The 14,448-nt window shown below is 52.3% G+C and overlaps 3 protein-coding genes across 3 annotated transcripts; 2 read left to right on the top strand and 1 right to left on the bottom strand.

Annotated features, from left to right (window-relative positions):
* Positions 1-161: 161 nt before the first annotated feature.
* On the top strand, positions 162-6,027 carry LOC108032638 (protein son of sevenless). Its single transcript, XM_017106583.3, has 7 exons — positions 162-1,532; positions 1,585-1,942; positions 2,005-2,927; positions 2,994-3,842; positions 3,940-4,812; positions 4,881-5,502; positions 5,563-6,027. Exons 1-7 carry the CDS (start codon positions 456-458, stop codon positions 5,604-5,606), a joined length of 4,746 nt encoding a protein of 1,581 aa, XP_016962072.1. The 5' UTR covers positions 162-455; the 3' UTR covers positions 5,607-6,027.
* Positions 6,028-7,473: 1,446 nt separating this feature from the next.
* Positions 7,474-10,396, top strand: LOC108032640 (cysteine sulfinic acid decarboxylase). The gene is made up of 3 exons (XM_017106586.3): positions 7,474-8,370; positions 9,186-9,553; positions 9,621-10,396. The coding sequence occupies exons 1-3, from the start codon at positions 7,648-7,650 to the stop codon at positions 10,216-10,218; spliced, it is 1,689 nt and encodes a 562-aa protein (XP_016962075.1). The 5' UTR covers positions 7,474-7,647; the 3' UTR covers positions 10,219-10,396.
* On the bottom strand, positions 10,370-14,369 carry LOC108032639 (DNA polymerase subunit gamma-1, mitochondrial). Its single transcript, XM_017106585.3, has 3 exons — positions 12,279-14,369; positions 11,403-12,225; positions 10,370-11,336 (listed from the first exon to the last, which is right to left on the bottom strand). The coding sequence occupies exons 1-3, from the start codon at positions 14,230-14,232 to the stop codon at positions 10,673-10,675; spliced, it is 3,441 nt and encodes a 1,146-aa protein (XP_016962074.1). The 5' UTR covers positions 14,233-14,369; the 3' UTR covers positions 10,370-10,672.
* Between the last annotated feature and the right edge of the window lie 79 nt (positions 14,370-14,448).

Genomic DNA, 14,448 nt, shown 5'->3' with positions numbered 1-14,448 from the left:
ACATAGTACACGCTTCTGGCATAGCAGATACACCCACCCGACGGCCGGTACACAACCCCGACGTTTCAGCGTGACCGTTTTTGTATATGTAACTAGGGGAAATGGTATTAAATGGTATTTTTCTGAGCGGCGGACTGTGTGTGTATCGGTAATTCCGTGGTAATTCCACACTGAAGAAGATACATATTCTGATCTGAAAACAAGTGCTTAAAACAGCAAATTGCAAACGAACGGCTGCCGAGCCGAAAAAGAGCATAGAACGCGTCTCGAGTGTGTGCGATTGAGTGTGTGACTGCCATGCGAGGCTCGCCCGGGTGATCCGGCTGTGCCAGGTGCCGAGGTTCCAGGTTCCGCTCCACTCCACTCCACTCGTCGCTCGACCAATACAAACAACGGGCGGGGAGGCGGGGGCAAGGCGGCCAACGAAGGTGCTCCACTGTTCCACGGCGCACAGGATGTTCTCGGGACCCAGCGGCCATGCCCACACCATTAGCTACGGGGGCGGGATCGGTCTGGGCGGCGGAGCCAGCGGAGGTGCTGGCTCCCACGGCGGAAGCGGAGGTGCTGGCATCGGCGGAGGGGGCGTGGCTGGGCTGCAGGACTGCGATGGCTATGACTTCACCAAGTGCGAGAACGCGGCCAGGTGGAGGGGATTGTTTACGCCCTCGCTGAAGAAGGTGCTCGAGCAAGTGCATCCACGGGTAACCGCCAAGGAGGATGCCCTGCTGTATGTGGAGAAACTCTGCCTCCGGCTGCTGGCCATGCTGTGCGCCAAGCCGCTGCCTCACTCCGTCCAGGATGTGGAGGAGAAGGTCAACAAGTCCTTCCCGGCGCCCATCGACCAGTGGGCCCTCAATGAGGCCAAGGAGGTGATCAACTCGAAGAAACGCAAGTCGGTCCTGCCCACGGAACGTGTGCACACGCTGCTCCAGAAGGATGTGCTGCAGTACAAGATCGACAGCTCCGTGTCCGCCTTCTTGGTGGCCGTGCTCGAGTACATCTCCGCCGACATCCTCAAGATGGCCGGCGACTATGTGATCAAGATCGCCCACTGCGAGATTACCAAGGAGGACATCGAGGTGGTGATGAACGCCGACCGCGTTCTGATGGACATGCTCAACCAGAGCGAGGCCCACATCCTGCCAAGCCCGCTGTCACTGCCCGCCCAAAGGGCGAGTGCCACCTACGAGGAGACGGTCAAGGAGCTGATCCACGACGAGAAGCAGTACCAACGCGACCTGCACATGATCATACGCGTCTTTCGCGAGGAGCTGGTGAAGATTGTGTCGGATCCACGGGAACTGGAACCGATTTTCTCCAACATCATGGATATTTACGAGGTGACGGTGACTCTGCTCGGCTCCCTCGAGGACGTGATTGAGATGTCCCAGGAGCAGAGTGCCCCCTGCGTGGGCAGCTGCTTTGAGGAACTGGCCGAGGCCGAGGAGTTCGACGTGTACAAGAAGTACGCTCATGATGTTACTTCACAGGCCGCCTGGGATGCCCTCAGCAACCTCCTTTCCAAGCCAGGGGTAAGTTTGCATCTTTCCACCTGAGAATCTCCACTAAAATCTCTTTACTTAGGCCTCATCCCTGACAACGGCTGGCCACGGCTTCCGCGATGCTGTGAAGTACTATCTGCCCAAGCTGCTCCTGGTGCCCATTTGCCATGCCTTCGTTTATTTTGACTACATTAAGCATCTCAAGGATCTCAGCTCGTCGCAGGACGACATCGAGAGCTTCGAACAGGTCCAGGGCTTGTTGCATCCACTGCACTGCGATCTCGAGAAGGTCATGGCGAACCTTTCCAAGGACCGACTGGTCCCCGTCAGCGGCCGAGTTCGCCGCCAACTGGCCATCGAGCGGACGCGGGAGCTGCAAATGAAAGTGGAGCACTGGGAGGACAAGGACGTGGGTCAAAACTGCAATGAATTTATTCGCGGTATTTAGCAAAAAAGATCTATGTATTTATCGTAATACTTAACAAAATGTTTTTGTTTGCAGAGGATTCGCTGAGCAAGCTGGGTTCGGGCAAACGAATCTGGAGCGAGCGCAAGGTATTCCTCTTCGACGGTCTCATGGTGCTGTGCAAGGCAAACACCAAGAAGCAAACACCATCGGCAGGAGCAACGGCCTACGACTACCGCCTGAAGGAGAAGTACTTTATGCGGCGCGTTGATATCAACGACCGGCCGGACAGCGACGATCTGAAGAACAGCTTCGAGCTGGTTTCCAGGATGCAGCCGCCCATTGTTCTGACGGCCAAGAATGCTCAGCACAAGCACGATTGGATGGCGGACCTGCTGATGGTGATCACAAAGTCGATGCTAGACCGACATTTAGACAGCATATTGCAAGACATCGAGCGCAAGCACCCGCTGCGCATGCCCAGCCCGGAGATCTACAAGTTTGCGGTGCCGGACAGCGGGGACAATATCGTTTTGGAGGAGCGCGAAAGCGCAGGAGTACCGATGATCAAGGGGGCGACGCTGTGCAAACTGATTGAGCGCCTAACCTATCACATCTACGCCGATCCGACCTTCGTGCGCACCTTCCTCACCACATATCGTTACTTCTGCTCGCCCCAGCAACTGCTGCAGCTGCTGGTGGAACGCTTTAACATACCGGATCCTAGCTTGGTCTATCAGGACACCGGCGCGACAGGTGCCGGAGGAATCGGCGGCGTTGGCGGTGACAAAGAGCACAAGAACACGCATCGCGAGGACTGGAAGCGCTACCGCAAGGAGTACGTGCAACCAGTGCAGTTCCGAGTGCTCAATGTGCTGCGTCATTGGGTGGATCATCATTTCTACGATTTCGAGAAGGATCCCATGCTTCTGGAGAAGCTGCTCAACTTTCTGGAGCACGTGAATGGCAAATCGATGCGCAAGTGGGTGGATTCGGTGCTAAAGATTGTTCAGAGAAAGGTGAGTCATCTAATATAAGCAAAATGTTGATTTTAATAATATTTCTTGCTTTCGAATTCCTTGCAGAACGAACAGGAGAAAAGCAATAAGAAGATTGTATACGCCTATGGCCACGATCCGCCGCCCATTGAGCATCACCTGAGTGTCCCCAATGACGAGATTACGCTCCTCACCCTGCACCCACTGGAGCTGGCACGCCAGCTCACCTTGCTGGAGTTCGAGATGTACAAGAATGTGAAACCCTCGGAGCTTGTCGGTTCGCCCTGGACGAAAAAGGACAAGGAGGTGAAGAGCCCAAATTTACTGAAAATCATGAAGCACACCACAAACGTGACCCGCTGGATTGAGAAATCCATTACCGAGGCGGAGAACTACGAGGAGCGTCTGGCAATCATGCAAAGAGCCATCGAAGTGATGATGGTGATGCTGGAATTGAACAACTTTAATGGTATCCTGTCGATTGTTGCGGCGATGGGCACGGCATCAGTGTATCGACTACGGTGGACATTCCAGGGTCTACCAGAGCGCTACAGAAAATTCCTGGAAGAATGCCGCGAACTAAGTGACGATCATCTTAAAAAGTATCAGGAACGATTGCGATCTATCAATCCGCCTTGTGTGCCATTTTTTGGTCGCTACTTGACCAACATACTACACTTGGAAGAGGGTAATCCAGACCTGCTGGCCAACACGGAGCTAATCAACTTCTCAAAACGACGGAAAGTGGCCGAGATTATTGGCGAAATCCAACAGTACCAGAACCAGCCATACTGCCTCAACGAGGAGTCCACCATTCGACAATTCTTTGAGCAACTGGATCCGTTCAACGGCATGTCCGATAAGCAGATGTCTGACTATCTCTATAACGAAAGCCTGCGCATTGAGCCTAGGGGCTGCAAGACGGTACCCAAATTTGTAAGTGTCTCAGTTGGTGGTTTACCATTAGAATACAGATAATTTTTTAATCATAATTTCACAATTCATATAACAAATTGTTCATTTCCCCCTCTAGCCCCGCAAATGGCCGCACATTCCGCTCAAATCGCCGGGCATCAAACCGCGTCGCCAGAATCAGACCAACAGCAGCAGCAAGGTGTCCAACAACACCTCGTCAGCCGCGGCGGCAGCATCGTCGACGGCCACCACAATAGCCACAGCTGCTGCTCCATCTGCGCACCCGGCCAGCACAGTGGATCCGTTGACAGCGACGTCTGGAAGTCTGGCCGGCGAACAAAGTCCGCAGCACAATCCGCACGCGTTCTCCGTCTTCGCCCCTGTCATCATTCCCGGAAGGAATACTAGCAGCTGGAGTGGAACGCCACAGCACACTCGCACGGATCAGAGCAACGGGGAGGTTTCGGTGCCGGCGCCACATCTCCCTCGGAAACCGGGCGCACATGTTTGGGCAAACAACGCGGCACTGGCCAATGCGTCAACGATGGATGTGTTCAGTCCAGCGCTGCCCGAGCACCTTCCGCCTCAGTCGCTTCCGGACAGCAATCCATTTAGCATGTCGGACACGGATGCCCCACCCTCGCCGCTGCCCAAGCTAGTGGTCAGTCCGCGACATGAGACCGGCAGTCGATCACCATTCCATGGGCGACCGCAGTACAGCCCGACGCATAGCATTGCCAGTACGGTGACTCTCACGGGGATGGCTGGAGCGGCTATGACCGGGGAGGAGTTCTGCTCGGGCGGTTTCTACTTCAACAGCGCCCACCAGGGACAACCTGCGGCAGTGCCCATCTCGCCGCATGTCAACGTCCCGACGGCCTCCAACCTGGAGTACCGAGCAGTGCCGCCACCACTGCCACCGCGACGCAAGGAGCGTACGGAGAGCTGTGCGGACATGGCGCAAAAGCGACAGGCGCCGGACGCACCAACAGTAAGTCTTCCTGCGTTTATTTGCCTCCCAAAATATGCGTTACTTAACCATTTTATTCGACCCTACAGCTACCCCCGCGTGATGGCGAACTCAGTCCGCCCCCTATACCGCCACGGCTCAACCATTCCATGGGCATGAGCTACTTGCGCCACAGCCACGGCAAGAGCAAGGAGTTTGTGGGCAAGAGCAGTCTGCTCCTGCCCAACACCAGCAGTATTATGATACGCCGCAACTCGGCGATCGAGAAGCGGGCAGCGGCAGTTACCCAGCAGCCGGAGCCGGCGACGGGTGGTTCCATTAGCACAACGCTAGTGACAGTGTCGCAGGCGGTGCCAACTGATGAACAGCCGCCGCAATCGATCTCGCCCGCTGCTAGCTCCTCGACGACCACATCACCGCTGACACCCGCCACGCCCATGTCCCCGAACATTCCCAGCCATCCGGTGGAGAGCACGTCGAGCAGCTATGCCCACCAACTGCGAATGCGGCAGCAGCAGACGCATCCGGCGATCTACTCGCAGCACCATCATGCTCCCCATCTGCCGCACCATCACCACCAGCACCAGCATTCGAATCCGACGCAATCGCGCTCGTCCCCGAAGGAGTTCTTTCCGATTGCCACGAGCCTCGAGGGCACGCCCAAACTTCCACCAAAACCTAGTCTAAGCGCTAACTTCTACAACAATCCAGGTGAGTAGGAGCCGCAAATTCTCCTCTGAGCCAAATCCTAACCAAGTTTCTTACATTCAGATAAAGGTACGATGTTTCTTTACCCAAGTACAAACCAAGAATAATTTAAATTGCCTGGCGATGTGATAGGACAAACAACTACGAGTATGATCCGTAAGATTCAGAGTTGAGAGTACTGCCGGCGTGCAGAGATATATGAGGGGAGCGTGAGATATAGACGTAGGCACAGTTTATGTATTCTAGTTGGCATACATATGCCTATTTGGACCGAGTTGGATCTGATGAATTTTATTATTCGAAACTGATTAAGGAAGGTAAAACGAGGCAGAACACACACTCTCATTTACACACAGGAAGCACAGCATATACATACACGCGAATGCAGACACACAGAAACCAACAAGAAATGCAAAAGAGAAATTATGTTATTATATAATTACTATTATAAATATTTGTAAATATCGAGAACATTGTATTGATCGTAGAACGTAAAACAATAAAATATAACCCTATTGTTAGACAGTCGCCGATGTGTTTGATGGTTATGATAGGGTTTCCTATTATATTATCGAATATCAAGGTAATCTGATGGGTTTCTTGGATTTACAACTAAGCCTAGAACCGGTTGTGTTATCAAGGCCTCTCTAATGCAGACGTTCTTTCTTCAATTGCCCACCAATTTCAGAGACTTCATGCTTTTTTATAGGCCCAATGACCTTAGGCAAACCGCAACACCTCCGATTGGGAGCTATTAAACACCTGGCATATCCAGCAATGTAGCCACCATTAACATATATTGCTAATTAGTTTCGGTAGGAAAGAAAAACTAGAGCGACTGTAGAGGCGCGCTAATTGTTGAGTCGCTGCATTAGGTGCAATTAAATTGGAAACACACAAGACTACACCTGGGTTTACTTTCGCTTTTCTAACGTCATGATCGTTGAGCAAATGCTTCCTGAAATTTGGGGCTGATCGCTGGAACAGGTTTTTGTTTTTGAATTATTTTTGTATATGCTGGACACACGCCCCTTATTGCCAAGATATTGGCGCAGTAATGGGTGCATCCGATAAATCCCCCCAGTTGGCCCAGCACAAACCCCAAAACCGATGTGTCACTCTTAAAACGAACCGATTCGGATCTTCGGTAAAGCACCGCGTCGGTCCGGTTGCCAAGGTGAATAAACCGCCGAAAAACGTCACGAGTGCATCGAAGGAATCTCTGGGGGCATAATGGAGGGAAACCAAATCGGTTGAGCAATCTCTCATACGTCCTATGAAAACACTTCGATATATCATTGCAGACATTTGGGAAATTTCCGTTGAATGATCACTTTTATTTATAGAGCGCCGTGCACTCCATACCCTATAGCCAAGGCCATTGGCCAGAAGAGTTAGGGGTCTAGAACACGATGGTAATTTCGCTTTTCTTCCAAACTTGACCAACATAAGGAGGTGGCAATTATCGGAAGCTGGGCGACGACCGACGACCTACACCAACTTGTTTCCCCGGTATCACGTTTCAGTTGCGCAATTTGCACAACAATTGGCCAAAGAATTATTCAATGAATTTGCATTTAATGCATACTTGATTGCGGCTAATGAGAGAGAAACCCCCACGGAAAATTGCTGGAGAAGATTGTGGCAGCCGGCGGCGAGCGAGACCTCTGCGCATAATCATTTCCACATAATTGTATTACATGAGCATATCAATTAGCCAGCCAATTACCAGCAATATCTCGCCCTTCTCCGCCGGCGATTCGGCTGACTCTGGGATCCGAGTGGATCGGGGAAATCCCTGCCCAGAGAGAGCGCTCTGCGCTGGGACACCAGGTGGTCCGGCCAGAACGCAGCCACGAGAGATCGCTCGAGACCCGAGCGGAGCGGCATTGTCTTTATGTAAGCGGCGTTCGGTCTCGGATTCTGAATCGCCGAGTCGTCGAGCCGCTTTTATAAAAGCAGCAACAACAGCGCCAGTTCATTCAGTTCGCCAGCAGATCATTCAGAATCATTGTCAAGTGCAACGCCGCAGCCGCAGCAGCAGCCACAGGACCAGGAACACCAGCAACATCCACCAATCGCACAGAGCACACACCACAGTGCTAGCCAAGTCTTCTACAGTATAAACAGCAGACGAGAGCCAACAAAATGCTGGCCAGCGAGAACTTTCCCACACATCACTTCAAGGAATCTATATTTAAGCCCTACAGTACGGGCGGCGATGATTTGGCAGCGGTTAACTCATTGGCGGCGACCACGTCGTCAGCGAGTGATTCCGCCTCCGCAGTCGCATTCGAGACGGCCAGCAAAATGTTGGCCACCAATGGCAGTAGCAGCATCACGGATCTGAAGGATGATCTGTCCAGCTTTGTGGCCAGCCACCCGGCGGCCGAGTTCGAGGGCTTCATCCGGGCCTGCGTGGACGAGATCATCAAGTTGGCCGTCTTCCAGGGCACCAATCGCGCCTCCAAGGTTGTGGAATGGCACGAGCCAGCCGAGCTGCGTCAGCTCTTTGACTTCCAGCTGCGGGAGAAGGGTGAGTCGCAGGACAAGCTGCGCGAGCTCCTGCGGGAGACCATCCGATTCTCGGTCAAGACGGGCCACCCGTACTTCATCAATCAGTTGTACTCGGGCGTGGATCCGTACGCCCTGGTGGGCCAGTGGCTGACCGATGCCCTCAATCCCAGCGTGTACACGTACGAGGTGGCTCCACTGTTCACCCTGATGGAGGAGCAAGTGCTGGCCGAGATGCGACGCATCGTGGGCTTCCCCAACGGCGGCCAGGGCGATGGCATCTTCTGTCCTGGCGGCTCGATAGCCAACGGTTATGCAATCAGCTGCGCCCGCTACAGACACTCGCCCGAGTCCAAGGTGAGTGCCCGATCGGAGCCGAGTGGTTCACCGCCAGTCCACGCGGAAGTCCAACCCGCTTCCACCGTGTGCCAAGTGACGGGCGCCACAGTGCAGGCCCAAACGTTAGGCATGCCTGTCATATGTAAGAGCAAGTGAAACCGAAAGTTCCCAAAGACATAATAGTGATGATGAAAGAATCAAAATATAAACATGTTCTACGAATTGCTTATAATAGTGCTGATTAAACCCAAGTGAAAGTGAAGTTCTGATAGGTTTTAGTTCCTGATCCTTGCAATCCTTAGGCAAGAGATAGTTTTCCAAAAGAAACTTTAAGAAATATTGATTTCGAGTGTGAAATTAGCTGAAGTGAAGTGAATAATATATGGTCGTAAAATATAAAAATATTTCTTATAATATAACCAGCTGAAATAACTTGAAGATCGGTCCAAAAAAGAGGCGAAATAAAGCAAATGATAAATTTCCTGAGCAATAGAATATCAAGATGGATGCATTTAGGGATTTCAAACTGAGCTAGATAATGAAATTTTCTTATTGAGGTACAACACAAAATGTATTCTTTATATGTCAGTCTTCTAGTAAATCACATTTTTAACAAAGCTATTATTTTACTGATGTTATAGTTTAACCAATTTCGCAAGTTCGCATCAAATAGTTAGTGTATAGTAACTTTTTTAAACGTTCGCTTCTCATCATTCAATAAAATACAGATGTCATAAAATTTTTTTAACTTTTGTATGCGTTATTCTTAATAATTTAAAAAAAAAGTAAAAGTAAATAAGTAAAATCCCTACCTTCACTGCTTTAATCTCCAGAAAAGCGGACTTTTCAACGCTAAGCCCTTGATCATCTTCACCTCTGAGGATGCCCACTACTCGGTGGAGAAGCTGGCCATGTTCATGGGCTTCGGCAGCGAGCATGTGCGCAAGATAGCCACCAACGAGGTGGGCAAGATGCGCCTGAGCGACCTGGAGGATCAGGTGAAGCTGTGCCTGGAGAACAACTGGCAGCCCCTGATGGTCTCGGCCACGGCCGGCACCACTGTGCTGGGCGCCTTCGATGATCTGGCCGGGATCTCGGAGATCTGCAAGAAGTACAACATGTGGATGCACGTGGATGCGGCTTGGGGTGGCGGTGCCCTCATGTCCAAGAAGTATCGCCATCTGCTCAGTGGCATAGAACGGTGAGTTTAATCTTCAGGCAGATTTTGGGTGCAGGAGTTGATGATGGGTTTGTTTTTATCCCGGCAGCGCCGATTCGGTGACTTGGAATCCGCACAAGCTGCTGGCCGCCTCACAGCAGTGCTCCACCTTCCTGACGCGCCATCAACAGGTGTTGGCCCAGTGCCACTCGACCAATGCGACCTATCTGTTCCAGAAGGACAAGTTCTATGACACCTCCTTCGACACCGGCGACAAGCACATCCAGTGCGGTCGGCGCGCGGATGTCTTCAAGTTCTGGTTCATGTGGAAGGCCAAGGGCACCCAGGGACTGGAGGCGCATGTCGAGAAGGTCTTCCGCATGGCCGAGTTCTTCACCGCCAAGGTGAGGGAGCGCCCTGGGTTCGAGCTGGTCCTCGAGAGCCCCGAGTGCACCAACATCAGCTTCTGGTATGTACCGCCCGGTCTGCGGAAAATGGAGCGCAACCGGGAGTTCTACGACCGGCTGCACAAGGTGGCGCCGAAGGTGAAGGAGGGCATGATCAAGAAGGGCTCCATGATGATCACGTACCAGCCGCTGCGTCAGTTGCCCAACTTCTTCCGCCTGGTGCTGCAGAACTCCTGTTTGGAGGAGGCGGACATGACCTACTTCCTGGACGAGATCGAGTCGCTGGCCCAGAATTTGTAAAGCGAAGCGAAAGTATGTTATGAGGTTAAGTGTTGACAACATTCTTCTTAGGCTTACGCCGACTATATATTCTAGTGTATGGTTAACTCTCACGTTTGTATATTTTTTTCGGATGTTAAGTATTACCTAAAACAAAGAACAAAAATACATATTTATAGGTCATTTGATTTAGACTAAATGATCGTCTTTTATTGGAAACTGGAAAATAACTAACAGGTCAACAACATTAACTTAGGCAATGGATTAATTCAATGAGGGAGATGGTATCTACAAGATATCATAAGATAAAGGAATCTGTCTGAAGTTCAGATTACTCTTTTGAAACAAATGAAATCCTTTTCTCCTTAGCGGGAAACTTTCTCATCTAACCATTTTAAAATTTAATCTTAGTTGTCTTACAAAGCACTTAAGAGGAACTCGTAACCATACTTAACTTAATCACATCCGAATCTCTTCAAAGCTCACTCTGTTTAATCCAAGACCACTGGCTGACATCATTACCGCCGGCCTTCTCGATTGCCTCCGCCACGCTCAGGCTCTGACCCGGTTGAACCCCATAGCCGATGCGCAGGCCATGCGGATTCGAGGGTGTCTTGCAATCCATGGTGCACTCCTTGCGCAGCACCGTATCCACTTCCACGGACGAAAAGAAGGCCACCGACATGGGCAGATCCTTAAGTCCAATGCGGGAAACGCAAAAGGACCGCGTCATTAGATTGGTGATGTGCATGGCCAGCGCGGCCTTGGGCGACAGCTCCTCCTTCACCAAGTAGCGCAACTCGTCGTGGAAGCTCAGGCAGAAACGAACGTGCGGCCCCATCAGCCATCGCATGCTGACCAGCATCAGGTGAAGGAAGTCCACGGCTCCACTTTGCACTACCCAGTTAATGCGAGTGGGCAGGAAACGTTGCTCCTGATCGGGGCCGACATCCGCCTCCAATGCCCGACTCAGGCGTCCTCCCAGAAATGGCGTTTGCGGCTGGGCCCCCGTGGCTATCTCCTCCAAACGATTGAACATGGCGCTCTCGGTGCCACCCTGCCAGTTGGGACGATGGAATACCTCGGAAGTGGAGCGATTGCGCTGGATGGCGAGACGGGAAGCCTCGTAGCTGCTGTATCTGTATAAGATGGTGGAGCAATTTTAATGTCACCTTATTGAAGTGGGTTTTGTTTATAATACATACGCCCTGTCCTCCAGTTCGTCGTGGAACTCCTCTCGCAGCCGATACACCCGCTTGCCCTTGGTGATGGAGAACATTTTCATAGCTTTCGCCTTGGCCTCGGAAGCACTGAATGTGGGATTGAACTGGCGAAGCAGTGTCTCCGCAAACAGCTGTCCAGCTCCGTAGATCCGGGCATAGTTAATAACCTTGGCATGATCTCGGGAAATGCCGACTGCCTTTGCGGTGATGGAGTGCATGTCGCTGCCATTGGATTTACTACCACTGAGAGTCATCCAGCCAAAGGGCGTGGCCCCATGCTCACCACAGGCATAGGCATCGCCCAGCACGGAAGCGATCCACAGTTCTTGCGAGTCGACATCGGCACCTACCAGTCTGTAGCCCGGCGGAGCCTGTACCATTGAACGCAGCTCCGATCCCAGTCGATCAGGCCGCGAGTTAGAGGCCGTCATCCATGTGGGCTCCATGGCACGACGTGTCAATGTGCCACAGGCCACAACCTGGGGACATATGGCTCCGTAGGACAAGTGCTGGACATTTTCCCCAGAGAGTTCCTTAGGCAATTGGTGGCCATCCAACCAAACCACCATCTGGCCCATGATCCTATCGCGATTGTTCCGCCAGTACGACATCATGCGAGCAATTTCGATGACTCGGGCAGCAGCTTGACAGGCAGGATCTCCGCTGCTCAGGACGTTTTCGGAGAACTTATTAAGGAAGTCTCTGGACAGAGGGTTCCCCACGCGGAAGGAGGGTCCATTCTTGTGGGGCAGCTTGAGGAAGAAGCAGCAATCCTCCAGAACCTTGTTACACCAGACTCCAGAACCTTAAACAGAAGTAAATTAGCTTCCTAGCAAGGTACTATTTTCCAAAACTCACCTTGGTACTGCGTCTCCAGACGTTGCTGTTTCTGAGACAACTTTTTGTAGTGCTCCCGCTTTCCCAGATGCTGTTCCACCTGACCGGGGAGCATATCAAAGGCCAGATCACTCTCTGCCTTTGAGGCGCACTGCCGAGCAAACTCCGGCACTGGGCAACGGGCCAAGAGTTCAGCCATGGGCAGGCGATCTACTCCTTCCGCATCGCTGCGAAAGGGAACCAGGAAACCCCATCCTTGTTCCCTCTCGTAGTGCAGTGGATATCCCTCCCAGCAGAGGGAGAGCAGCTTTGGGGCTATTTGCATGCCGGTGCTGATCTCAGTGGCTCCCGGGGACCACGACTCTTCCTCGTCCTCCAGGATTTCGTCGTTCTTCTTGCTCGGTGGCTTGCGGCACAGTTTGCGATACCATAGGGGATAGCCGGGAAGCAGTGGTCTTCGAGCTGGGAGCAGAGACTTTTGATCGTAGAGGTGCTGGAACTTGGCTTGCGGGCGACGCTGCTCTGCGGTATTTCCAGGATCTTTGCGCTCCTCCCTTGGCAAAGGCTTGCGTTTCGGCGGCTGTTTTAACTTCAACTCCTGTACACTCCAGTCCTCGTCCCACAACCAGAGATTCTGCCGATACTGATCGTCTAGCAGTAGGGAACAGGCTTCCTCTGCTCTGCGCCCCAAATGATACTTGGCCTCGATGCTCAGATCCTCGTACGTTAGCTGCGCCTCACGGATGTAACGCTCCCAGTTGGAATTCACGGGCAAATAGGCGGAGCCCATCTCCAACATGCCAGCCAGCGATGCAGGATGCGGAAATCTCTCGGCGTACAAGGGATATAGGACTTGTAGCACCCGATGCGTGGCCTCCACATCGCCAGCGCAGTAGTTGGTCAGGGACTGGAAGCTCTGGCGCACTTGATCGAGAGTTCCCTCCACAAAAATGTTCCTAGGCTCCTTGGAGAGTGGCTCTCCGCCGCAATACAGACGATGTACCTCCACCAAACTGTTGAGGGAGCTCTGCTCAAGCCACCCCAGATCCTCGGGAGCCGGCTCCTTCTTGGACTTGAGCATGGCTCGCTGGTAGCTGGTCACTCCACTGACGCACATGTGCAGCGACATGGTGTCCACGAATCGGGTGCCCGTGTCCTCGATCAAATACTGCTCTTTGAGGCGGGCTCTGTCATAGGACACATTGTGACCGACTACCAGACCGGGTCCATTGGTGCCCAGAGGTATCAGTTCATCGGTGGAGTAGTGAGGTCGCTCGAAGTCCGTGTCCACATCCAGAGGCTCCGCCTTCGCAATACTCAAGCGGTGTTTCGTGAGCTTAGGACTCACCCAGGAGTACCATCTCTTGGTGCTGACGGCAGTGGCCAAAACAGGAGCGTGTCCTTCGCTGACGCACACCTCCACATCGAAGATGAGTCCCTTTTCCAGTGGCTGATCCACTGGGGTAGCTGTTCCATCATTGGGATCGTATGCTGTCCAACCGGCAAAGAACGCCCATCGTTTAGGGCGCTTTGGTAGCTCCTGGCACTGGACCAGAGGGAGGAGGAGCTCCTCGTACGGCTGCACTTGCTCTTTGGCTATGTTAAGAAAGTGCTCCTCGATATTGGCGCCCCTCAAGGGAGGCAGTTTCAGCTGGACATCCGGAACAGGAGCACTGCTTTCGATATCGACGCCGTGCCGGCGCAACTCATCCTTGAACACCTTGGCGGAGGCCACCTGCTGCTCCGAAATGCTTCTGGGTGATTGGGGGAATAGCTGCGCATGCAGGTTTCGCGAGATCATCTGCACCCTGACCAGATTCTCAGCATATTCCGATTGCCCCTCAACATTCTCCGGCTTCTTTGGTTTGTTTACCTTTGGCAGAGGCTTCACCCGGCGATAGATCTTCACGTTGCTGCTGGCATAGTGCTCCCGGGCGACCCTGCTGGCGTACTTTCTAATCAGGTGAAGCTGCATCCTAGTTTATCCGGAAGAAACATCCTTTCGAGCAAAACAAGTCCAGCCGGTGGCCACTCACTCCTCCAAAATACTGCCGGAAACTTGGGTATTTTTATGCGCCTGCGCGGCGGTCACATTGAAATATTTTCGAAACTCATTTCCGTTAAAATCAAAATATGTTTTTGAAATTTAAATAAAAACATAGTTTGGGCGCATAATACCTAACTTATTTTT

This window comes from Drosophila biarmipes, chromosome 2L (genome assembly GCF_025231255.1).
Source record: "Drosophila biarmipes strain raj3 chromosome 2L, RU_DBia_V1.1, whole genome shotgun sequence".
NCBI lineage: Eukaryota > Metazoa > Arthropoda > Insecta > Diptera > Drosophilidae > Drosophila > Drosophila biarmipes.
Note: the sequence above shows the minus strand (reverse complement) of the source record. Positions and strands in the feature narration are given on the sequence as shown.

What these genes read in the sequence shown, in the direction of transcription:
- LOC108032638 (XM_017106583.3), top strand. Translation starts at nt 456, where the DNA reads ATGTTCTCGGGACCCAGCGGCCATGCCCACACCATTAGCTACGGGGGC. An exon ending in TAAAGATTGTTCAGAGAAAG is followed by an intron (nt 2,928 to 2,993) that starts GTGAGTCATCTA and finishes AATTCCTTGCAG; the next exon opens with AACGAACAGGAGAAAAGCAA. An exon ending in TAACTTCTACAACAATCCAG is followed by an intron (nt 5,503 to 5,562) that starts GTGAGTAGGAGC and finishes TCTTACATTCAG; the next exon opens with ATAAAGGTACGATGTTTCTT.
- LOC108032640 (XM_017106586.3), top strand. Translation starts at nt 7,648, where the DNA reads ATGCTGGCCAGCGAGAACTTTCCCACACATCACTTCAAGGAATCTATA. An exon ending in GACACTCGCCCGAGTCCAAG is followed by an intron (nt 8,371 to 9,185) that starts GTGAGTGCCCGA and finishes TTTAATCTCCAG; the next exon opens with AAAAGCGGACTTTTCAACGC. An exon ending in CTGCTCAGTGGCATAGAACG is followed by an intron (nt 9,554 to 9,620) that starts GTGAGTTTAATC and finishes TTATCCCGGCAG; the next exon opens with CGCCGATTCGGTGACTTGGA.
- LOC108032639 (XM_017106585.3), bottom strand. Translation starts at nt 14,232, where the DNA reads ATGCAGCTTCACCTGATTAGAAAGTACGCCAGCAGGGTCGCCCGGGAG. An exon ending in TCTGGAGACGCAGTACCAAG is followed by an intron (nt 12,226 to 12,278) that starts GTGAGTTTTGGA and finishes CTTCTGTTTAAG; the next exon opens with GTTCTGGAGTCTGGTGTAAC. An exon ending in GACGAACTGGAGGACAGGGC is followed by an intron (nt 11,337 to 11,402) that starts GTATGTATTATA and finishes CATCTTATACAG; the next exon opens with ATACAGCAGCTACGAGGCTT.